At 37.6% G+C, this 26,022-nt stretch overlaps 1 protein-coding gene across 4 annotated transcripts in view; it reads left to right on the forward strand.

Moving 5' to 3' along the window:
* WDR7 (WD repeat domain 7) overlaps positions 1-26,022 on the forward strand; it is a 202,942-nt gene that overhangs the window by 143,532 nt on the left and 33,388 nt on the right. For all 4 annotated transcript variants that reach the window (XM_072416511.1, XM_072416512.1, XM_072416513.1 and 1 more), the window contains 4 exons: positions 10,036-10,153; positions 13,526-13,675; positions 14,910-14,992; positions 17,334-17,433. In XM_072416511.1, the coding sequence (XP_072272612.1) occupies positions 10,036-10,153; positions 13,526-13,675; positions 14,910-14,992; positions 17,334-17,433 (451 nt within the window). The remainder of the gene's footprint in view (positions 1-10,035; positions 10,154-13,525; positions 13,676-14,909; positions 14,993-17,333; positions 17,434-26,022) is intronic.

Here is a 26,022-nt window from a genome sequence, read left to right on the forward strand (position 1 = left end):
TATGGTGTACTACACAGCAGAGACTCTAGTGTGTCAATATGTTTTCCTTTTTTTTTTCTTTTTTTTTTAATTTTTAAAGCAAGGCAACACATTCTGCTTTCTGGTTTAATTGCTTAAATGCACTACCTAAAATTTTTCTAAAATATATTTTCATAGTAAAGGTATTTAAACCCACTTTAAAATAAAAAAAACTAAAGGCATATTAGATATCAGTAACTGGCTTGGGAAGGCAGTTATTTAGTAAATCCACATTATTATTATTTGAGAAAGAATCATTACAGTGAATTAGGTGCATTCCAGCTTTATTGTTTTCCTAAACATTCGATTTTTTTTTCATTCTTTTTGCATGTTTTCTCATTTTTTTATTGTTTTTGTATTTGTTTAATTCTATTGATTTTCTTCCCCCCTCTCTGGACATTTTTTTTAAACTAATAATGTTGTACATGGTCAAAAGGTAACATAAGAAAACAGACAAAAGCAAAATATGTCAAATCCATAATACCCCAATTTACTGCAAGTTTAATAGCTACTAAACGCCCAATCCAAAGTATTATGGATAACGATTCTAATTTTTTGTATCTGTAGATCAATATGTAGATGATAGATGGCAATCAGGGGATGGTGTGGATGTATAGGGGCCGGAGAGTTAAATTTAAAAAATGAAATATATAAATGACATTTTATAAATAAATGTGATTTTCTTTAAAAAAAAAAATGTTAAAAATAAAAGTATTGAACAAACTAATCTTATTTGAATCTTAAGCAATATGATTGTAAATGCCTTTGGTATTTTACATTTACTTGTGGTAAATCAATGACTGTCATGTAGAACACACATGCACCAGAATACACACTGTGAAGGGAAGGCGTCTATGGTGTATTACACAGCAGCGACTAGTATGTGCTAATATGTCTTTCTTTCTTTTTTTATTTTAAAGCAAGAACAATTATTGTAATTTAAAATAGCATCAACACATTCATTTTCCTGGTTTATTGCTGACCATATTTTTTTTCATTCATATTTTTTTTGTTTATTTAATTTTCTTAAAAAGGTAGGTTAAAAATAAAAAAAAATGCTATTGGACAAAATTGTTTGAATCTTAAGCAATAGGATTGTAAATGCCCCTGGTATCTTACATATACTTGTGCCAAAACAATGACGGTCATGTAGAACACACATGCACCTGCAGTAAATGTTTTGTTAATGTCAGATTCACCAATCTATAAATGTACCCCTATATGTATGTTTACACAAACACGTATGTATATGTTTAGGTGTGTATGGATACAAAGTAGACATGATGTACGTTTTTTTTACATATATTACTTGTTTGGTTTCCTTTTTTATCCATTATTTATTTTATTTTTTTAATTCATATTTTATTTTAAGACTTTTACGTGCGTGCTGCCTTTACAAATCTAATTTCCATGGGAGCTTTTAATGTATTTATTTTATGCTCACTCTGCATAACAAAGCTTTAATGCTTCCACTATTTTATATTTGCATTCCAAATGCAGCCAGTTATTGAAATTCATAAACTGGATATAAACAGAAAAGGTTTTTACCCCAACAACCCATCTCATATATCTTTTTTTTTTTCCCTTATAAGTAATTCTAATTTTTCTGGTACATCCTGGCTGTCATAAAGATTAGTATGCCTCCCTCCACCTGAATAAATGAATGTATCAGCTTGTAGCCTTGAGCAGCCCAAGGCAATTTTCATCATGATAAATTGCATAATAAGCGAGAAAGTGTTTGCTTATTAATCCGTAACAAGATTTAGATTGAAAATGGCCTCTTACACCCATGACAGGTACAGTAGTGACAGGAGAAAGAGCTGCATAGGACCAGACAGCAACAATGTGCGTAAGGGGTTGAGACGTGCATTTTACCCTCCTGCCACCCTGCTGGGCTGCCCCCTCATGTGCCTGATTTAATGCGTGCACAATAACAGCACACAGCTGCCTGGCTCTGATGTTAAGCGTGCTTTATGAAGGAGCTTTTCTGCCAGACTTGTGCTTTTCTCTTCTTCTCTTTTTATTCTTTTCTTTTACTCTTTCATTTCAGCTCGCATTTACTGATGGATAGCCAGCTGACACAGTACAGATAACTGTGCAGGTTTGCTGCAAAGTTTTGTCTCACTCCTTAAACCTCTATTTTTTTTTTTTTTGCCACGCAAGTATTCATTTAGTTTTTTTCTGTACACGCAGACTGTAGAGATTGTAGGCCTTTCATTTCTGGCATATAATGTGTATGTAGTGTTTTCTGAGTAATTTCATTTTAGTTTGATGCAAGTTTTGTAGTAACGAGTTGCACTGTAAGTAATTATTTTTAATCTTAACCAGGCAATATGACATTTCCAATATATTTTCTGGTGGAGCATTGTGCCATAGAACTAAACCCCACTATACTCACTATTCCTATTGCAGAAAGTGTATCACCTTTCCATTTTAGAAATGATGCCCTGCCTGCCCTAGAAATAAGTAAAAAATGAACAGCCCATTAAAGCAGAACTGTCATTGATGTAAAAAAAAATCCCTCCACACCTGGCCTTGATCCAGTCGTGCACCGTCCTAGATTGTTTCTTCGAGAAAGCCCTGGGTGAGGCCATCTTTTTTTCTTCTGCCTATGTCACCTAATCTTACACTGTGCAGGTGCGAGTCCAGGTGATGTATCCTGCTGTAACTGTAAGAAGAAAAAGGAGTGCCAGTCTCACTGCACACTTTTTTTTCCAATTCCTGAAAAGTTCTTTCTGCCCATGCCTGAGATCATACTACCGTGGCAGTAAAGACAGAAGAGGAGGAGATAATGTTTTTAAAACAAAAACAATTTTTTACTTGATATAAAAGGGTATGGTGATAGGTCTGCTTTAAATGATAAAATAACCAAACCAGCTTTTGCTGCAATAATAAACTTTAATACTGAAATCCCCCACATATGAATGTCCCCATCTGATGACCAGAATCTTTTAATTCGCTCTCTTTGAGCCCAGATCTTCCTGGTTCCCCCAAAACCTCTCCTGCCAGTATGCTTTTTGTCAGCACATAAACTAAAGGGCTACTTGTGCTGCTATACAGAGACTGCTGTAGGCTGATACCAGGGGAATCTCAAGCCCTTGCTTTGCTAATATTATAAAAATACATTTTAGCTGATTAAAAAGGTAAGGTAAATCAAACTACAGCAACCATCTGAGAAGAAAAAAATCTAGTTACCTGTCATACCTGCACAGGTTTTGTTGAACATCCAAATAAAATTTATAGGCTATATTTAGGTATAAACCAGCTTCCACTAATTTGAAAACGCTTTACACTGGATTTTCACATGTTAATCTTAAGGAATTTCTGCCCGTGTTACAAAAAGTACATTGGTAAAGTCAGATACTGATTTGGGGTGAAAAAACCTGGCTGCTGGTTACAGGTTTTATTCCAAAAGTGTTCAAAAAGGGCTAGGTTAATGCTACTCTTCCCCCACATGATAAAAATGCCTTTTAATTATTTGATTTAAATACACAAAGTCATTTTCACATACTGACAAACTGTGTAGATTGTTTCCAAGACAGAAATCACATTTTTCACACCATTCCACATGTCTGCTTCTCCCTGCGGGCTTATAATTAGTTGTCAGCCCTTCAAATATCTATTGGGAATTACCAACAACCCATCATACACAAAGAAGCAGGGATGGCGGCACAGCTATTATAAATATGCAGATTTATTTTTTAAAGACTTTATTACATTTTCCTTCTCGTGATCTGAAGAGTTTTTTTTTATTAAACATGGTCTGATATCCTAAGATTGCATTGCAGTATAAAATTACAGAGCTTCATAATGATTTTATATTTCTATTAACTATAGGGCTCTAATATTGGAAACTGAGATGAACAATTAGGACCTGGGACTGATCCTAAGTATTGAGGTGTCACAAGTTACTGAAAGGAAAAATCAGGCATACAGCTGGATTATCTCTTCTGTTAACTCGTTGGGGTTTGGGGAAAAATCTGATCTAAGAAAATACTGTTATATGTCTATACCTGGCACTGGTTATACACACCAGCTTCTCAGCTTTGAGTCTCCTGGTCTGAAATATTTCTTGTAAATTTCTGCATTCTCCATTATATAAAATTATTCCAACAGGAGAGACTTTTCAGCAGGAAGTAAGAGATGAGAATTTTGATGTTAAAGGAGTCTAATGGAGTAAGCACCCAGCTAGGGATAAAATGATTATTCTAGCACAAGATGGCTGCGTAACAAGTTCTAAAGGGGCTAATGTGGCCTTCACCCACATGTAGACCCCAGACCTCAACAATATCCTTTCATTTTGTCTATGAAGAAGAAGATTCTCTGTGGATATTTTGTTATTCTTTTATTCTTCTATGTTCTTATCACACAGTCTTGTGACTTTAACAGTACCTACCCTACCATTTTCTGCAGTTGTCCTTTTCTGATAGAATGTAACTTGCTCTTTTTACTTCTCAGTTTGAGCAGCATGGTGGCTCAAATCTCAGCCAGGACACTACCTGCATGCAGTGCATGTTCTCCCAGTGTTTGCGAGGGTTTCCTCAGGGTACTCCAGTTTCCTCCCATATTCCAAAAAAAAAAAAAACAGGTTAAGTGTTTTCCCCCAAAATTACCTTTGAACTGTGTGAACGACACATGACTATGGTAGGGACATTAGATTGTGAGCCCCTTTGAAGGACAGCTAGTGACATGACTATGGACTGTGTAAAAGGCTGCGTAATGTGTCGGCGCTATATAAATACCAGATAATAATAATACAGTTTATACCTAAAACTAAGCAAAGAGATGTCAATGATACTCATACCTTTTTACTTCCAATGAAACTGCCTGTGGCCATTGACCTGTCACAGAACTAGAATCCCCAGCATGCCCCTTAGCTTGCATGTTGGCACATGTAGTTCTCCAACAGCCAGGGACAAAATGACTCCTGTAGCTGGTAAGTGGCTGACTATTATTTTGTCTTCAGAGGAGCGGGGAAATAAAATAAACATTGATTTAGAATCACATGAGTGTGGAATAATTGAGTTGAGAAGTTTTGCTTTTACTCTGAGCAGAAAAATTGAATCAGTTAGGGAGTTATTATCAGGGGCCCGACAGTATAAAGATTACACTTCTGATTGCTGAGGTGACAGCTCGGGTCAAAGCCCATGTCTAGCATGACAAGATATGCTGAAATTAGATTAGACACTTATCATGTTTTCTATATAAGAGATATCCTGAATGCTGGCGTGTTAAAAGTAAAACTCCGCTTAGCAAAATTTACATCTTTACTGTTAAAATAGCCACCATTTTTTCTTTAGGGAAATCTTTCTAGCTTTAACAGAGCAAAGAGAAGAATGGTGGGTGTGAATAGGCACTTATTCACTGTAACTATCTTAATACCGATTTTTTTTGTAATCAATTGAAGAGCAAATGATTTGCTATATTTAGACTTTATATTCAGACCATGTTCTCATGTTCCAAAGTTTCATCAAACAACAATAAGTCGAGAGGTCTCAAAAAACAAAAGTCAGATCCTTGGCACATGATTTGCAGAACTTTTCAGATCTGACTGGGGATTCCACACTCCATCGATCATATTCAGTCAATAGTATTCAAAATAATCGTCAGTTCTAGTGAAACCTCAAGTCAATTCTATGAAATGATCGAATAGACTTCTCCATCGAAGGAGAAAATCAACCTATGTATGGCCATCTTTATTTGACGTTATACTGGAGGAATGTGGATTGTGTTTTGTCAGTATGGTTATCGTTATTTTGTTTAATTAGCTTGTATCTACTTCTAGGCTCATTTTTAATAGGTCAAAAATTGGTGTGTAAAATGAAAAAAGTCAGGGCTTTTTGCATGGCAAATCCTGTTTGCTTTTCACAGATAGTGGTAAGGCCAGACATGGGCAACCCACAACTACCCCCACCGGTTCATTGAGAGTAGAATCATTAAACATGGAGTTTAGCCCTGTGGATATTAATTCAATTTAATTTTTTTGGATGAAAGTAGAACTATTGTCAAACTAAAAGTCATATGTGTCATGTAGGATGCTTGTCACATGGGTGATGCAGGCAGGTGGTTATTACAGAAAGGGACAGGCGATGTCCATTCTGCACTGACTGCTCTTACCTTGCTGATCACTGTTGAGCTGTGCATGCCAGGAATGAATGAACATTATTGTAGCACGGCCAATCTAGATGGCTGAAGATCATCTTCAGAAAGTAAAAAAAGAAAGAAGATGGTGGGGCCCTGCACCTAAACAGGGATAGGTATGTAATCATTGATTTAGTAGTTCTGCTTTAAATCTGGGCTCCCTTTTTTTTTGAGCATTTATTAAATACCAATTGATCCTAGCAAGGGAACCTTCGCATAGGCATTGTCTTTGACAGGGAAACAGAGCAAAACAACCTCATTTTGTTACCATTGCTGCTGCTGTAGCTGCTTAGAAATTGGCATTAATAAATCTATCGGTGACTAGTCATGCCTTTCTCCTCCCATACGTGCCTTTAGATTGACAGCACGTTTCTCTATCTGCTGAAAAATGTGTTAAAGCTTTGCTCAGTTCCTCACATCCTGTCCAGCACTGCCTAGCAGAATTCAGAGAAATTAGGCTTTTAGGCTACACTATGCTACCACTACAAAATAAGGAAAATTACATTTTTGTGATGGCTTGCCTTGGAAAGGGAAAAGATATTGGTTATTAGATGGCAATTTGGCAGGAGCTTTAGTGTATGCTGTATATCATTTTTTTTAGTCCAGAGGTTTCAATTATTACCTAGATTTGCTATTTAAAGAAACTTACTTTATCTTTTTGTGTATTCTGGACTACCAAAGTCTGTCTGCTTTGTTTTTTCCTTCTCTGTTGGCAGTTTTCTGCCTTTACATCCCCTGAATATTGGACAGCACTCAGTCAAACCTTGTCATTGTTCTAAAGAATGTGTAACAGTTGGTGATGCTGCTGAAATCGGCCTCCTAATACCTGCCATTGTTTGCAGCTCAGTCTTTGGTGCCTGTGGCAGCTCCAATCTTTTCCTCTGAAAGCGGACATGTGAGCCAGCTGGTCCAGCTGCAGGATGGGGTTAATCTCTGACCACGTAGTACCCCTCCTGAGCGATGTTAATGAATTATCAAGAAGCCTGTTGCTTTCCAAACTGTTTTATGCTCAGCCAGCAATGAGGGGAAGGAAAAATGCACCAGTGCAAATCGGTGACAGATTTGAGAGGAATGGTGGTTTAGGAGATGGGGAGCGGCAGTTTTTGTCAGATTATTTTTGATCAAATTTGTATGTTACACAATAGTTTTTTTAATTTAAAATTGCTTTTTTTTAAATTGGATTTTCTGCTACTTGAAGCCTTATTAGAGACCTTACTTAACCTTGCTTCCTGTCTGGTGAAATGTTAACAGCAAGACAGGAAGTGAGGGTAAATCTGACAAATCAACACTGATGGAAGAGAGATAGTTAAGGTTTCTATCTCGCTCAACGAAAACTATAAAAAAAAATAGGCCGATAATAGACACAAGTTAAGGGTAACAGAGTGGGGTAGGGTAATTAGGGGAAAAAGCCCACCTGTTTAACAATATTTGGATAAAATTGCAGGACCATGATCGATCCCTCAATAATGCATTCACAACATTTATGACTACCAACAACTACTGGGTCCTTGGAGCAGGCACCTTGCCACCGTCACTTCTTCCATGATTGGTGGTCAGAGTTTATAATCAATTATGACAGTAAGCCTTGCCATAACTACCCCCTCATCATGCCTGTGCAGTGATCACGGCTGTGGATTTTCTCACTGCTGTCATGAAGGAGACCTGTGAAAAGGGACGTTTGATTGACAGGGAGATGGGTGCAGAAAGTCACTTTCTGCCTTTTCCTTTCAGACTGAATTAACAAGCAGGAAGTGCTAAAATCTTCTGAATAGAACCACATGGATCACTAAAAATCAGTGTGCTTAGTGATGTGTTTATAATTGTGTATACAATGGCAGCCATATTTGCATATTTACACACACAGGCAGAGTCTAGGCTTAATAATGCAAAACAGTGACTGTTTTTTTGTTGCATCCTCTGTATAAATGTATTGTTTTCTCATTTTGTTATTTTAACATTCTGTCTTTATGCTGTAGTATTAACAAATACCCTTTACTGGAAACAAATTAACTCCATAATCTGGAGGGCTTTCCACATTCTTTTGACCATATAGTACGTGTAATTGTCAGGTGTTCGTGATCTTCTCAGTAACTGATTATAATCTTTGGTAAGACTGACACTTTAACTTCTTAATATAAATATTCTCTTTCGGATACTGGACTGTGTATGTATAGCCTTACTTAGTCTTTAGGCATAACAAATAAAAATTAATCCATGTCAAGGTGTTATACCAATTGTTTCTTATTCAACAGTCTGATAACAAACATCACATTTCTGACATTATTCCCATATTTTATCCTTGGCTCCTTAGCTTCTCCAACATTTTGCTCGCTATACAAAGTTCTATACAATCTACACTATCTCAGCCAAAGTCTTTGTAGGGCTGGGGACTTTTTCTTCATTTGTGACCGCTTTGAGCAAATCACCAAGCTACACTGATGTCACAGAAAATAGAGAGAATTGACACTTTGACAAGAAGTAATTAATGAAAAGGCAGTAAATTCATGAACAAAGCAAGGTGTTTAAGTCAACCTTTTCCCTGCATTGGGCATAGGTCAGGTTTCCTTTATATGATCCTTTCCTCTGCCCATACAGGATCCCCGTCTTAGCTGTAACCAATATGTTTGAGCTTACACAGGTGTGTAAACTTTGCTCCCAGCCCCTGGTAACAGTGTTGGGCACAATCACTGCCACATGGCAAAGGGAGTCAACCTATACCTGTGCTTGTTTTCCTTCAATTCACTTCTCTCTTTAGCTAGGGAATGGGTTGTTGCTTTAAGAAGGTCACATTGATGTGATGGAATCCTCTAAATGTTGATATCCGTTTTGTATGCCTATGAATACTGTTGCGAAATGGGACATAAACACATATTCTGCTATACATAGAAACCGTAATTTCAGATATTTCTCCAGCCCATAGCTTCAAACGAAAACATATTGTTGATATGTGTTATATGGTTGTTTGGAAACAATATATATTTTCTCATAAACTGAATTTCTCGTCTGCCTGGACAAACAATTATTTGTGGCTGGTTGTTAAAAGAATTAATAGAAACCGATAATTTGGGTTTCCGTGCCATGGCTCCTTTTTATGCCCTACTAACTGGTAGGTTTTGCAGGGACTTGTTAAAACTACACCTTACTAGGCCTTGACTTTCCAAGCAAATGATTGGAATGTTTATCACAGGTAAGTAAACACATCACTGCCTAAAAAAAATTGTTAATAATCTTTCAATTGAGAACACTTGTTGGGTTTTTATTATTTATCGGTAAATAAAAGTAAAAAGGTAGTAAAAAAAATTTTCACTGTTCCTTAAGTATAAAACCAAGGTTTGCTTTAAAATGTACTTTTTTGTGTTATTTTAACTTTGATTCTACTTTTGAGCTTGTTTTCTTGTATTATTGATATACATATTTTAACAAAGCCTTTTACCCACTGAAACCGTGGCTTTTTAACATTCAGCAACTGCAAAGGACTCTGGGATAGACACAGGAAGTGTTTTTATTAAACACATCTATCTGCCATATAAAACCCTGCCTGAAAATTGGAAACAGTGCCATTGTTGGGCCCTAGTCTTTTGTGATATGTATTCAGAGCCGGGACTGCATCATTTGTTAACAAGACCCTTTTAACACTTTGGACAGATTCACATACTGTTTTCAATCTTCACGCTTAATTATTCGATTTTGTATGTGATGCAGGAACACCCTGACTCCTAATCACTGCTCATTGTTGGGAGTCCATTATATTCTAACTGTTTGAGTGATCCCATTGACCTTGAACTGACATTATAAGCTGTGTCTAATCTTTTCACTCTATATGTTTCTAATGCCTCCTTTTTTATTCTTCTTCCTTTCTGCCTGATCCCTGTTTAGCATCACAATTGGGTTGCCCCTTAGCCCGGCAGCGGACTCAGCCCGCTCGGCACGACACGCTCTGTCGCTCATTGCCACGGCCAGACCACCCGCCTTCATAACAACGATTGCTAAAGAGGTAAAACCTTCTCCCCATCTTTTCATTGCATCTGCACCAAATTCTTTCTGAATGGTAAAACCTGTTCTTTTTTATTAATTGCCTTTCTCCCATCCATACATTATCTAGGGCATTCCGTAAAAATTTCAAATCCCATTTGGAAGAGACAGTTATGAGAAAACCAGAGTTCATTAAAATGGGGCTGGACAAATCGAGGACAACTGGCTCCATCTTGTTCAGCCTTTTAGAACAAACCCTCAGTGTGATCTCACTGTAGAGTCATTTAAACAAATTCATTCAAGCAATTTTTTTTTTACTTTTAAGAAAATCTAGCATTTTACATCTGCTTTTGAAGACTCACACTTTTTTCCATCAGGCAGAGAGTCCAAACTCCCATTATCTTCAAACATCAAAGCCTCCTGCAGGAACCTTAGCTTTTAATACTTCCACAAGTGTCAGCTGCCAACCCAATACAAAGTTTGGAGTTTACACAAGAAATAGGTGGTTACATCTGACGGCCCCTACATCACTACAGAACACAGTATTGATTTAGAGTTTGATCAGAGAAACCATTGAGACCAGCAAGGTGCCAGGTACCTGACACACGATTTTTAAATGCTAAAGATTCTACTAGAAGCTTTACTTCTTGTAGACAATTGACACTTTGCCTGAGGTAAGTATTCATGTACTTCTTACGGGAGCAATTCTTTAGGAAGCAGCAGTGTCACTATTGAACTATTTTCCTATGCAAACTGGGCTGTGTGCCCACTTTTGCATGCTAAAATGCCAGAAAGAGCCCAATATAGCTTTATATAGCTTTACAAGCAGAGCTGTACTAGAGGATAATAGCTGACCTTTGATTGGTGAAGCTGGACATGACAAATGTCAGTGCCATGATAAACGGGTTTACCAAGAAAACCAACCAAGGAAAAGTGAAAGTCTGAAAAATAAAACTAAAGTTTTAATGTGAATGTTAAAGTTTCTTTACCAAGAGATATGACATAAGTTCATGCTACACAGACCAAGTTTCTCATCTTCTCATCAGGTTTGGTTGAAAGAAAAGGCAGTGTTAACAGGCCTAAATAATACTTCCAAGCTCCTGTCACCTTTGATTCATTCTAGGTATCTGTAAGCCATGGCCCACTCAGTTATTTACGAGCCCATACCAAAAATGACAAAAAAAAATGTGTTAATATTTGCTATCTGAAAAAAAAAAGGCGTTTGTATTAGTGACATATGTTACACTCAATGGACTGCACCATATCAAGGAAATGGGTTCAGTGTCTGTGCCACAGCAAACTGAAGGGTGTACAAAGCATCTTTTGGACTGAAATTTGAGGTATTTGTATAGCCTGGACCTAGGCTGCAAGGTAATAGACAGGCACACAAATTATTTTTGAAGTTTATAACAAATATATAGTATATGCAGACCCAAATTTAGCACTTTAGTTAATTAATAATTAATAATTAGAAAATGTTTAAAACCTAATAGTTAGGACTTTCTTGCCAATCTCCCAAAGCTCTACTGTACCATCCCAAGCAATGGCTTTGCTTATGTTTTATGTCTTGCTAGATGTACGCTCTACAAGCTAAGTATGTGGGTAGTTTGCCTACTCAACAATATGTGAGTAATGTCCTTGTGCAGCAGTAACTTTCCCATCTCTGTTTCCACTAAATATTACAGACAGTCAATTAGAAGCAGCAGCTGTATTTATTGAAGGTTTTCTTGTTCCCCAGGGAGTGTCTTGTTCCCTAAGTCCAGTTTACTATCCTCTATGACAGAATTAAAATAAAATCCAATTGATCACCCTATCATTCAGAGGGACATTCAATATGCTGATAGCACTCTTAAAGATCTATGCATGTTCAAATAACAGTAATGTATGAAGTGACGCTTTACTGTATTACAGCAGCAGTTCAAGAAGAACTCTGGTCTAGTTATATAAATAAAGCAGGATAATAGTATCTTAGGAGCTGGTAGGAATACAACATATCAGTTCATACGTCTGCTGCTTTCTGCACAAGAGCACCTGATATGCAGTGTACATTTACCTGACATACTTCCCTAGATTATGCAAATCAACAGTGCAATCCATTCTTCTACATTCAGAAGCCAAGCTTTTTGAGTTCAGACCTGCTGAGCTATGAATGTTAGAAGTGAATTTAGACATTAGATGAACAGAGGTGTATCTTGTGTTAAATTTAGGGACAGACTGTGGCATGTGCAAACACATTGGCCATGATTTATTAAAGCTCTTCAAGGCTGGAGAGGATGCACTTTCAAAAGTGAAGCTGGGTGATCCAACAAACCTGGAATAGATCTGGTCTGAGATTCAAAACATTTCCCAACAAATAGCAAATGACTTTTAGGAAATCTGGATCACCCAGCTTTACTGATTAAAGTGTATCCTCTCTCGCATCATTCTGGTTGACTTCTTTCTGTAAGCAGCCAATCAGATATCCATTTGCTGTTTAATTGGTAGTTTATTGCTCGATAATCTGCCCTTTTTAAAGAACCAGTGTGAAAAATATTAGTTTTTTAAATGTATTTGGTTAATAAACAATCTCAGCTAAGCATGTATCTGTTAGGAAGAGATAAAATGCACATTTCTTTCACCTGCACAGTGGAAAGCTTCTCCGTTGCTGAGAAATTGTGCCCCTAAAGTCTGCTAGAAAACCTACACTTCAAGGAGTATTGAGTTCTTGGGTCCCCTACAGCTCTTGCAGTGGCAACACTAACTAGAAATGTACGCTTCAGAACTTCAGGGTGCAGTTTCTCAGCATTAGATTGGCTCTTTGTGGTGCAGGTAGCAGAAGAGGTGAGTATTCTAAGTTTCTTTTTTACAGGTAGATGCATCAGTAAAGACTTTTTATTAATTTGACAGGGTTGCTTTGTAGCCCAACTCCACTATTTTGCTAAAATATTCATCACCTGGTTGTCTGAAGTGTATTTTCTGTGTTAACATTCCGAAAGAATTGCTTGGAATTATTAACAACTGTTCCTACCTACAGAATGTGTTTTCCGATCACACTAAAGAATAATGCTTTAGGTCTGTTTAGGTAAAGCCTGATTAACCTACCAGTATGTTTTGGGAATTTCAGCAACAAGTTGGTACATCCAAGGCAATCACAAATGAAAATGAAAAGCAAAAAAAAAAAAAAAATTACACGAATATAGTCCCTGGTAGAAAGCAAACCCAGGACACGGATTCTATTAAACAAAAAGTGCAAACCACTGAGATTTTGACGTCTCTGGTATAGACAGGAAGAGCAAGTGTTCACTTTTGTCTCCAGTGTATTTTTTCTTGAAATGTAGTTGCTTGTTATGTTGCATCTCTCAATATACCGTAAATTATTTTTTTATCTGTGTTGCTCTATAATCTGTCTCTGCAGGTCCACAGGCACACAGCTCTGGCTGCAAATACACAATCTCAGCAAAATATCCACACTACTGCACTGGCACGGGCAAAGGGAGAAATTCTGCGAGTCATAGAAATCTTGATTGAGAAAATGCCATCTGATGTTGTGGACCTCTTAGTAGAGGTATAAAAATATTGTTACTGTTTTGTTTCTGTCCTCTAATAAATGTAACGTGTTCTCTTGATCAGAAAGAGGTGTGTCAGCATCAAGTAGATTCAAAAAGTGCCAAGAGAGTACAGGTCAAAGGTTTATTTTGTAGTGTGTATCCAGAGAAGTGAAGACATTTATCCACAGGAAACCAGTCTAGCTGATCTCATGTGTACATCTCTTCTGCTATGAAAAAGAAAGAAGAGCCCCATGGCATCTACTTTTTAATAGCACCTGCCAAATATAAAATAAAGCATGAAATCCTCTTTTGGCTGATGAGAGCAAATTATTATTTTATAAACATACCAAAGCCTTGTTGCCTAAGCCTGCAATAATAAAATAGAAAAGTTATGCCTTTGTTTTATTACAACAGTAAATGTGTTGAGGTTTTTTCCTGCAGTTGCTCCCAACCTCAAACCTAAGCTCCTGAAGATGTAGAGCAAAAGTTTCTTTGCAGTTTTCAGACCTGCCCTCTGCTCTGTCAGAGCTGTAGCTTTGACCCTACAAACAGTGAGTGGGACTGTTACGGAGAGACCACTGCTCACAAATAGATACACCTACAGCCTGGGCAGGGTAATGAATGGTGGAGATGATTTTATATTCCTGGTTGGGATCAGTTGCCAGGAAGACAATTGCCATTTACAAAAGGAGCCAAGGAGTCCAAGTCATTATGAGTCAACTTTCCAGTGAAGCGAAAGTTAGTGTAGACCTATAGCCAAGTAGAAAGATGGATGTGCCTAGCAGGGGCACAAGCGACAATAAAAAAAAAAGATTTATCTACATGAATCAAAAAACATTGTTATACAATGTAAGTGTTAATGTGACACCTTCAGACACTGAGGAGCAAGGAAAGTGGGAAGTGGTTATCAGACAAAAAACATGTTTTTCTTTGGAAACCCGTGTTGTACATTTTAGACACACACCTATAATTAGGTAATTACCTTCTAAGAGACAACAAATACCTTGTGACATACAACAATTCTAATCACCATGTTCTAATTTTTAGTTATATAAATGTATGTAGTACTTTTTATTTGATGGACATGTTTAATTATGGTACTAACGGGTTGAGTTTTACTATGGAAAGTCGCAATCATATAACTAATTTGGTCTCAGTAAATACAACACATTATTGCCCAATTCAACTGTCAGTAGGTGTACTAAAGCCTAACTCATGCTAAATGTTTTTTTCCTAATATTTACATTCTAGGTGATGGACATTATTATGTACTCCCTAGAAGGATCTTTGCTCAAGAAAAAAGGGCTTCAGGACTGCTTCCCTTCTATTTGCCGGTAGGTCTAATGCTAATACAGTGCATATAATCCATTCCTTGAAATCCTTTCTTAAAGAATTCTTCTACTCAAAAGTTAAAATCTTGTTATAGTTGGAGCTTGAGCCCAGGGTCAACCCCTGGCGTCATATATGTTTTGGATACATTTACAACTGCCATAAATCCCAACTTGATTCCTGTCTGTCTGGAAGTTTTGTGTTTTCCATCTCCACTGTTTATGTTCCCAAAAATATTAATGCTAAACTCTAGGCTAACCACTTTGATTCATCATGTGTAGAGAGTCCTCTTCTGTTCTGAAACTGTAAAGTGTCATGTTTTTACACACTCTACATTCCACAGAACATGCATTAGATGGCAATAACTATAACGATCGAACCTAATTTCTTCTGATGTACTACAAGCCTTATGAAGAACTATTTTTGGACTTCTTTTTCCCAGCCTGCTCTCTTTATCTATTTGCTGCCTGAAATGTTGGTCAGATCCTGCCATCAATATATGTAGGTTCAAGGCAGGGAGTCTGCATAGTAATTTAGTCCTTCAATAATGCCCAAATCTCCAGGTTGTGGTCTGCAGTGTCTGTTTTGATCCTACCATAGTTGATGTCACTAGCAGTAAAAGCATGGATTACTCCAAATAAAAAATGTAAAATAAATAATACTTTGTGTTTTTAATTAGTATGAAGTAAAGGAGCTAGAAGTTAAAAAATTATGGGGTTGTTAGAATTCAGATTTGAATAAAATTTAGCAGATAATGTAAAGCTATCGTAGTGGTCAATTTATCTCAGCAAGTGTACGAACCTGGAAATCTCACAACAGAGATCACAGTAATAGAGTCCCCAAAAGATAACTGAAAATGTGAGAGGGTTTTAGGGCTCCGGCACCAAAAACAGATGTAGTTGACACCTAGATTACCCACAAACCGAGTATTATAGTAGTCCAACTACAGAAATTTTGGAGCCGATCACACCCACTTGATACATGGCCAACTGCTGTAAAAAGGGCATGGATGTTTAAAGAAAAAACTGCCCATGCGAAGTACATTTTGAAAAGACATATACAACACAAAAGTGCTTAAATGTTTCTTCCCAATCAATTTCCCAGAGACCAAAATCTGGTGCTGCAGATTGTTCAGTATTGTAGATGAATTTTAAAAAGGAATTAAGAAAGGTCCCCCTCTTTATTTTACAGTATAGATCTGTTTCAAAAGCAAAACTTTAATTTTGTTTGATGTCTAAATATTATAGACTGCTTGTATATCCAATAAACATTCTTTTCCTAATTATACAACTGTATGCATGGGAATAAATATCGTCTGTGGGTCGATCAGCTTTCATATATTGTTTGGAACTGCTTGTTCAACAGAAGCCTTTTGTCAGAGTTAATTGAAAAGTAACCTTTTACTATCTTGCATCTTAATTACCTGGCCCTTTACATGGGCCTCCGTGATGAAATCCCTCTTGTAAAATGTGAATTATTTGCTGTCGAGTCTCTATTAAATCTGCTTGTTAATATCTGGGAGCTTTAACAAGCGAATTGTAAGAAAATTATTCCATCTGCACCAGCCTAATGTAACGGGAGTGAGCTGACAGCACAAAAATAAATGTGCAAAGCTGGCATTTCTTTGTATTTCTGCATTTACAAGTGTCTATTCTTACACAGTTTACTGTGTTATCCATGGTACTTTAAACCAGTTATCATTGTCTGAATGAATTCTTTCTAACCCTGAATTTCAGAGCATAGTGGACTGCCTGCATCTCCTGTAACATTGTAACATTGTAACATGTAACATTGGACCTTTTTGTACAGGTGCCAGTTACCCTCTGTTTAATGTGTGTGTTGAGGCAAAATAATAAATCATGATTATCTTCTGTGCAGTACATGCACGTTTTTTATGTTTTTGTTAAAACGCTTGGAGTTTAGTGTAATTACTGTTGATCTGCCAGAAATACAGTAAGTACCTGTTTCATGGAAAACTAAAGTTCCACTTGAAAATTCAAGTGAGGCATGTCTTTTTGCTGAGGCATGTTGCTGGAAGGGACAAGTGATGTCCCTTTCAATGTCCCCTGCAATGAAACCTACTTGCTGTGATCCCTCTGGACTTCTAGAAGAAATAACACTTACTGTTTTGTAGTTTCAGCATTTTTAAAAAGACGCATTGGCAAGTGTACAGTTTTTTTTTTTGTTTAAATGTTTGAAGTTTAAAAGTAAAGTAGTTGACATCCAGCTTTGGTGTAAGCACTGACAAAGAAAAGGTGAAAAAGAATGCTTTGGCAATATTGTATAAATTTAGCCAGTTATGCCATCCTGGTGTCTCACTACTCTTCTCTGTCTTCTCTCCTCCAGCTTCTACATGGTCAGTTACTGTGAGCGCAGCCACAGAATAGCAGTAGGAGGACGTCATGGCTCGGTAGCCCTGTATGACATACGGACTGGAAAATGTCAGGTAAGTGACTGAAGTTCCCTATGTGGGCTTCTGTGCTAAAAGATGGGGCTGCTCTTTTCTGCAAGTTCCATTCATTTGATAATAACTGGCATATCAATATTATTTTTAACTGTGTTGGTATGCTTATCCAGCTATCGCTATCTTTGTGATTGGGAATATGAAGTCACAGGTCAAGTCTGTGAACTCCTAAAAATATAAGCTGAGAACAAAATATCCGTGTGTATTCATGAAAGCCACAGCACATCCTGCAAAAAAATAAAACAAAATACTGTATATGTGACCCCATGTTAATAACAAAAACACATAAAGCTTCTTTTTCCGGTATATCCATTCCTTTTCATGCTTTTGACTTTACTCTACTTTAAACTGGTCTGCCAGTCAACAGAATGTAGTAAAGGAGATTGCCAGACACAAGATGTCTCTGAGTTTCGGCTACTGGTCTTCGTATTGGGTGGCCCTGGATTTGCAGAGAGATTGCAAGCACAGACAAATACCTGAAACTTTGACTGGTCTCTAGTTCTGGAACATAACTATCCAAGCTCATGTTTGAAACGCTAGCAGAGCCCGTAGATAAGACATAGTGATTTCTGTTCTTTACAAAGGCAAATCTTGCTTTGAAAATTCAGAGCAAAGTTTGTTAGAATTGTGCTTTGTGTTGAAAAAGAAACTCTTTCTGACACAATTCTCTTTGGAAATCTGCTTTGGTATTTGCACTACCATACAACATTATCCCTAATGCCATCAAGATCGATATTTTAATGAAGAAAGTGAAAAGAAAAAGCTGTTCTCTTCTGCAGGATCAGAGGCCAGGTCATGTGTTGCAGGATAAGAAATTAAAATACTTTGCAAGATGTGCATTACAGCTAACTGTCATCAGATAATGTGCCGTGTGACTTTTCCCACTGGATACCTTTTAATATTTAATGGAACAAACAAAGATGTATGTCCAGACTCCCTAAATTTAGTTTTTGTAGTACAGTCAAGACATGTAAAGACTCTCCCTGGTTTTATTAAAAGTGCATCGCATTGGGGTCTCAGATAAAACTATTATGCAAAGTAAGAATGAGAAATGTGAAATCATATGACAGCAAATTTTAAGGGAGATGTTTGGGCCACACATGTAGGAGCCCATGTAAATGGGCTTCAATGGCAGTAATTTCTAGCAGTCTCATGTAACATGTTCACTATTCTATGACTGTCTTAATGTAGCATGTTCCTGTTTTCCTTCCACACCTGTATTATGTCTGTAATGTCTGACCCCTTCCTGCAACATGTTCCCAGTCTCCAACCACACCTGTATTATGTCTGCAGTTTCCTCCCATCTACAGTAGTAGGTTCACATCCCATTAGTCTTCTGTAGCACTACATTCACAATGTTATGTCTCGCCCGTTGATGTCAGGGGCCACAGTTGATGCCTAATTCCAAAAGGTTGGCCATCCCAGAATAGAGTTTTAAAGTCAGATGTTTGCATATGCATATTGTGGAAACTAAACTTGCATCACACCAAATTGTGGGATGAGAAGAGCTGTTGATATTCAAAAATATTGTGGGTGATTCTACTCTAATCATACAATGATAGTTGGTGACATTTAGTATACCATGTTGCATAGATACATTCTTAAGAGTTAGATGATCTTTCCCAAATCCAGTTTTTGGTGTCCTATCATAATAACACTGTTTTACCAGTAAAGCTCCAGTTTCTCTATTGATATACACCAATCAGCCAAAACATTTTTAACTTCCTGCCTAACATCCTGTAGGTCATACTTATTCTTCCAAAACAGCTCTGACTTGTCAAAACATGTATTTCACTAGACCTTGGAAGGTAACCTGTTGTATCTACCAGCAGATTCTTTAAATGACACTGCCTTCTTTTCATAATGCATCTTGCTGCCATTGTTTCTCTGTTAAACAAATCACTCAGCTATCCACATATTTTAAAGTAAACATCATTAATCAGATCAGTCTACCTTCTTCCTTTGCTTTATGTTTTGTTTTTTTAAAGGTTATCATGCTAAGGTTACCATCCATGGAGTAGCTCTTCTGTGGGATCAGGCCAAATGTTCTAGCTGCCCCCACACAACAATAAGCCTTGGGCACTCTGGCCCAATCGTGAAGCTAACACAATATGTCTCTTGTCTAATTTCCTCACATCCTCTCGCTTGCCCATGTTACCTGCTTCCAACAACATTACCTTCAAGAACTGATTGTTCAATGACTGCCCAGTATATCCCACATCTTTATTTGTACCATTCTCACAAGATAATCAATGTTTTCCACTTCTTCTGTCAGTGTTTATTTGTGTTCTGGCTGATCAGTGTAAGTAAAAGCTGGTTTGGACCTCTTTTTTTTATATAACTTTTTTTGTGGAAAAGTTTTCTAAAATTTTATCTATAATAAAATATGGCAGTGATCAAGAATGTTTTATCTTGGTAAACCTCCTAATGGGAATCCCAAATTATTTCACTTTTTAATAAAGAGATCTTGGATACTTGAATGTTGTACAGGACCACATTTTAACTCAACACAGTAGTGTAAAAATGTTTTTTTTTTTTTTAATCCCATAACCAAAAAATCATTAAAAACCACCTCATCATATTTTGTACTGCTCAGTGATGAGTAGAGTAGGCTGCCACTTCCTTTCAGAGCCAAGCAGATGTTTTCTTGTCTGTAGGGCAGGCTGTTGGTATGTGAGCTATCTCTATGTTACAAAGGATCCTGCAGTGGTCAGCACACTCTATACAAGTCACAAATGAAAGCCCTCACATAAAAGACTCTTTTAGACAATCGTGTGGAGACACACGGCATTCTGGAGATGCACTTCTAATACCACAAAAGGCTAAATCCTGCAAAACAGCCGATATAAGCATTGTTCAATAATACTGCAGCATGCTTCAGCATGAGGTGTCACAATGAGACAAAGATTCATAAACACATGTCAGCAAAGGTCATAAATAAAACCTTTCATGACAGGAGTGTGTTGGTTTTTTCAGAATTTGCAAGATGTCCGGGTGACTTTAGCTTCAGTGTTTTGACTCCTTGACCCAAATTAAGGATGTCAGTAGGGACTCATCATTTAATTTGCTATATACTTGTCCTGGGTCAGTGATTCAATGTAATAGGCAAACACTAGCATAGCATTTTTTTTTTTTAAAAATAGCATTTGTCCTTTGGGTTTCTTTGTATATTTTTCTGCAGAGTTAAGCTAGCCTGTATATTGGGTTGCCAATGCATATTAAACCAGACATGCATCATTTTTTTTCAGTGCACCACAAAGCACAGACGTTTTTCATGTGGTAGCACATGCATTGAGATGGCCAGGATTAGCCATGTGTTGCAGTATTGCATGTGCGAAGCCGGTCTAGATAGATAAGTTCTTGGAAAACATGGGCAGATTTAGGCAGTGCGTTTATTTATTTCCCCCGTTTATTATTATTAATAATAAAAATAAAAAAATAAATACATTTACACCCCAAAAGTGCACCCTACAGAATCATTTCTCTGCAAACCCTTATGCAACTACCTTCCATTTAAAGTAAAGTTAACCTTAAACCTGTTTTATTTCCTGTATTTAGGCCACAATAATTCATATTACTAACACAAGCTCTCTTCTGGGAAAAATCCTAGTTCCAAACTGTATGTGCCTGTCTTTGAAGGGAAAAAACCAGAAATTAGAAACTCAGAACATGTCTATAATCTCGGTGTTATCCATGCACTGAGCATTGCTAATAGGATAGGCATGAGATAAGATAGAGCACTTCACGCTGTCTGCCGTGGCAAGGGCAAATGAAGCCAGAGGGAAGATTTCCATTGCAGATTCATTGGCGGATATGTGTGGCAGTCAGCACTTAACTAGGCTTTTTATCAACACCTCTGACCTCCACTAACCACTTCAGAAAACTGCCTGTAAATATGGGGCATGCTTTGCCAATATGGAGATGCACAACGTGGAAAACATCTATCGATCCAGAGGTTCATTTTTTTTGTCTTACTCTGAGATTGTAAATCCAATGATGAGGCCAAAATAATTGTACTTATAAATAGTTTAGTACATGCAGACCTCCTTGTGGTGCTAGCTTTGATTTCCTTTCTATATATGTCATGTGTGTAAATTCACAGTGTTTTCGTTCCATGCTCTACTTGTTATATGGTTTTCTGACATCTGATCAAGCCATGTTTATTAACAGCGATTGATTCCATTTTATGTGCAGCATGTAATAGACCGTTTTTTACCATTACATTTAAATCATTTATTGCATTAGGAGAATCTAGTAAATGCTTACAGATATTAGGCGTTCAATTATTTTTTCTTTTTACAAGTTAAAGAGCAACCCTGGGCAGCAAATAAAACCAGTCAGTGAATGGTCCAGTGGACATTGCAGATACGGGACAGTATGTAAGTCTATTCGTCCCACTTTTTATCCTGAGCCATGTGCCATTATTGAAAACTTCTGCACTGAGATGGCTTTAAGGTGCTGCTCTGTGGGACTTCAACCTCTTGTCTCATTACTACTTGCTGGGTGCTGAGTTTGCTCTCTCCTGTTTTTCTCTGCAAGGCTGTAGAGAAGACAGATCCATTAGGACTCATTCATATTATTATGTGTGCGCATTGCTTTAAGGCATCCCATTAATTTCCAGAAGGCCCTCAATGCACCACAGCATATGAGGGATCGAAGTAGCACTGTATTTGGAAATGCAGCACACACAGCATTTGAAGTGCTTTTAGTGTTTTTCTCAGTGAATTTTCTTTTCAAAATAAATTGCATAGAAATAAATATTTTTTGCATTAAATACCAATTTAACTTGTAAAATCAGTTGTTTTATTTTTAGAGTAATAAAACAGACAAATGTAATGTACTTGATTGGTATTTAGTAGACATGGGCAAATGTACTGAGAAATGTGCTACAAAATGTTCAGTCTCATAAATGTTTATGTAATGTCATTTGTTAATGTAAGGGCGGCAAGGGACAAGGCCACCAGTGAAGGGAATTTTAATGTTTTAAGAACCATTCACACTAAATGCCTGCCATGTATACCATAAACTTAGCTGCCCTTCACTGGCATCTTTGTCACTCGCGGTTCACATTAACGCATTTTAGTTCAAAATGAAAGCACATCACAAAACACTATCTAAATTGCAGGCAATAGCTAATGTGGGTTTGACCTGCAGCTATCCTCTAACAAAACAATAGAAGAGACACCTTCTATGTAATCCATTTGCAGTATTCAGTCTGAGACAGAAACCACCTCTTCCCCATCATGGGAATGATTTGCATGGTCAAGGCCTTTAAATAAACCACTAGTACATTTCCTAAATTAGTCTTTACCTGCAAATATTTGTATCCATAAAAAGACAATACTATTTGCTTCTTGGCAATCCATAGAGACACGAACCTGTCTTTTAATACCAGGCTAAAGCCCAGCAGCCATGTTTCTCAGTGACGTAATCCATGGATTGTAGGAAGGTTATACTCGGCGATTATGTGCTCTGCTGGCTGAGCTTTCATGGAAGCTGTAACATTTCTCTCTATTCTGAATGTTTTCTTCCAGTCATAACAGTATATTGTGGGAAGTGTAACATGGCGGTGTCCTTCCCATGGCTGTATTGATTTGCCCTTCAGCTGTTTGCAGTGCATGGAGAACCCAGGGCCTTGTTGTTGATTATCTCTACACAATGTCTCTGTGAGCTTTATTGACCCATTGCAGCTTACTGCCTGTGGCTCTTGATTTTTCACACCGTCTCCATGACACTCATAATAAAACATACTATGTTATTGCTATTACGTTGTGGAAGTCAACTTGTGCTGCCTGACAGCGAATGAACCTCTTTCTGGAGAACATTTATTGTCTGGCGTTCAGGAGCTGCAGAAATCTTAGTCTTGATTTAGGCTGGATGCTGTTGTTTTTGCCAAAGAAGCACAGCAGTCTCCTTTGTCTGGATTCCTTTGTTTTCCAGTGGTAATAGTGTGATTTGTGTCTTAAATCCTACTCATTCCTCCGAAGCACAATTAGAATTCCAACAACAGCCGTATGATCCTATGTACAGGGTCAGTCCATCCAAATAGGATATTTTACCGTTTGGTGTGGTAAACCATCCAATGTCTCTGCTGATGGTAGGATTGCCAGGTCTGCATGTATGGAGTACAAAGTATATTTCCTTCCTGCTTGTTGGATCATTTATGTAATATAATGTTGAGTGGAAACACACCTAATGTAGCAGGAGTAGTGAGACTCTTTGATGAGCAGAAGTAGAGATAAATCCTGCAGCAAAAGTTATATTACCAATGGTATCCCCAAGAAATTTAGGAACTCAGTGGGTGATTCTTCCAGACTAATTCCACTTCCTTTGTCATCTGCTTATGTCACTAGACCTTGAATGAGAATTATCACACCGTAGAGGGTCCCTTCTGTGCGCGGCTTTTGTAACCTACCAAGGTCTCCTCTGTGACTCCCAGTGCCCGAAAAAGTGTGATTGACAGCACTTTGCATTTCCTTACAACCTGCCTGGTTTATAATTCAGATGACATCAGACAAAGATGACAGCTCCAATTTCTGTTCCCTCTAGGAGCCTGGAACAGCGGATTGTTCAGATTTTGCATTCAAGTAATACATTACCTGCTTGAAACAGGTCAAAAGGAGGTCAAATGCTGGTCAGATTCATCTGCCAATAAATACTGAATGGTCTCAAACTGATACCATCTTCACACACCCGAAGCAATCGATTTCCATCAATGGCTTTTCTCCCAAGGTTCTCCTTTTATAGCAGTGATGTCACCACTGGCCGATTGATCAGTAATAAGTTATTCTTACATCTGCAATAAATAAAAATCATTCACATATAAGTGTCGTTTGGTCCCCCAAGCTCAGATTCATATGATATAGGGGTCCATTCATGGTGGCCTTTGCATAGAGAAAGCAATTTAAATGACCTTGCCCAGGAAAACTGGCCACATCCGGTGGTGGAGAGGACTTTTTTTGTAACTTTAATCATTTACAAGGGACAGTCTTGGGCACAATGCAATATATATATACACAATGCAGACATGGGGTACACTTAACCCTCTAGAACAAGTGGGAAAATGTATTATATATATTTGCATTTGCGTAATATATTTTCTGAGTACGGTAGTACAGTTTAAATTTCAAAGGTAGCTGTACCCCCTGAACAGTTCTCTAGGGTTAAGTGCACCCCATATCAAGAACTGCTGCCCAAAAAAAAGGCAATTTATTTTTCTTGAGGGGAAACCGTGAAAGGTTAAGATCAAAGCTTACAGCATGCGATTCAATGGATCAAGGACTCTTTCCATTGTCTCTGAAAGGTACTCCCATGGCTGGGTACAGCCCACTTCCCATAAACAAATGGTAGATTTCTCTTAAAGACTGTTTAAAGATATACAATGTCCAAACATTATTGAACACATTACATTACATCGTCATCATAGTATTACTAGCCTCTCGGAGGCTGTCAGAGATGTAATACACAATCAATAACTCAATAACTTGTTAACTCAAGTCCCAGAGAAGGCCATAATATAGAACTTCCAAGACCCATGTGCTACTCTGTGAATGTCTTCCTTTTCAACATTTCACAAATTTCCAAGTCATTACCTCGATTATCAATCTTTTATTTCTATGCGAGAAGTGGGATGTTTAAAAGTCAACAGCAGCTTCTTAGAGAAACCTCAAATACACTCACGCTCTGATAGCTTTTTGCCTCAAAACAGAGCTTTAGTTGTCTGTGAGCTGCTCTGACACCTCTATATGTGTCACACTTTCAGCCTCCATCTTGTACCTGCTGGTAATGTCTATTCTCACCTGCACCATTTTTGGAACATTTTAACCCTTGCGTGACTGGGAAAAACTTTTGGTGTGCAAGCATTCTTTTTTTATATTCATGAATGGTGTCATTGCCACCATAACACTGTGCACGTGTCAGCTGATTAATCAGCAATCCCTTTGATCTTTCTGTATATTTAATCTGACTGGCTCTGATCAGGTATTAATTGGACCACAGGAAAATTTAAAAAGACACATATTATTGCAGCTCTGTATTCATTAATAGACTTTAATAGGTAAGTGTCAGTACCTGACTTTGACCCCCTTTTAGGCTCTTGAAGTATAGCAGGAATGGAGTATGAATGAGCAGTTCAAGGAGCCACTCTGGTTTGCTGCAAATAAGGATGCTTACAGAAGAAGAGATCTTAATGTTCTTAAACACTTGCAAGGAATCTGAAAAGTGTTTTCCATGCAAGCCTTATATGCAAAAGAAAAAGTGTGTGTGTGTGTGGGGGGGGGGGGGGGGGCACAGCACTTTGCTATTTCTTACACAAGCATTTGCAAATTAATATTATTAACCAGTATTTTCTATAGCACCAACATATTGTGTAGCGCTTCATGAAGTCCATACTTACTAGCTGTCCCTCAAAGGGGCTCACAAACAAAGAAATCGGAGTACCCAGGGTAAACTTGTAAACTCCATGCAGATAGTGCCCTGGCCAAGATTTGAACCTGGGACCCAGCACTTGCAAAGGCCAAAGTGCCAACCTCTGAGCCACCGTGAAAAAGCTTAGCATTTTTTACTGCCTGT

Source organism: Pyxicephalus adspersus, chromosome 6, assembly GCF_032062135.1.
Source record: "Pyxicephalus adspersus chromosome 6, UCB_Pads_2.0, whole genome shotgun sequence".
In the NCBI taxonomy this organism is placed as follows: Eukaryota; Metazoa; Chordata; class Amphibia; order Anura; family Pyxicephalidae; genus Pyxicephalus; species Pyxicephalus adspersus.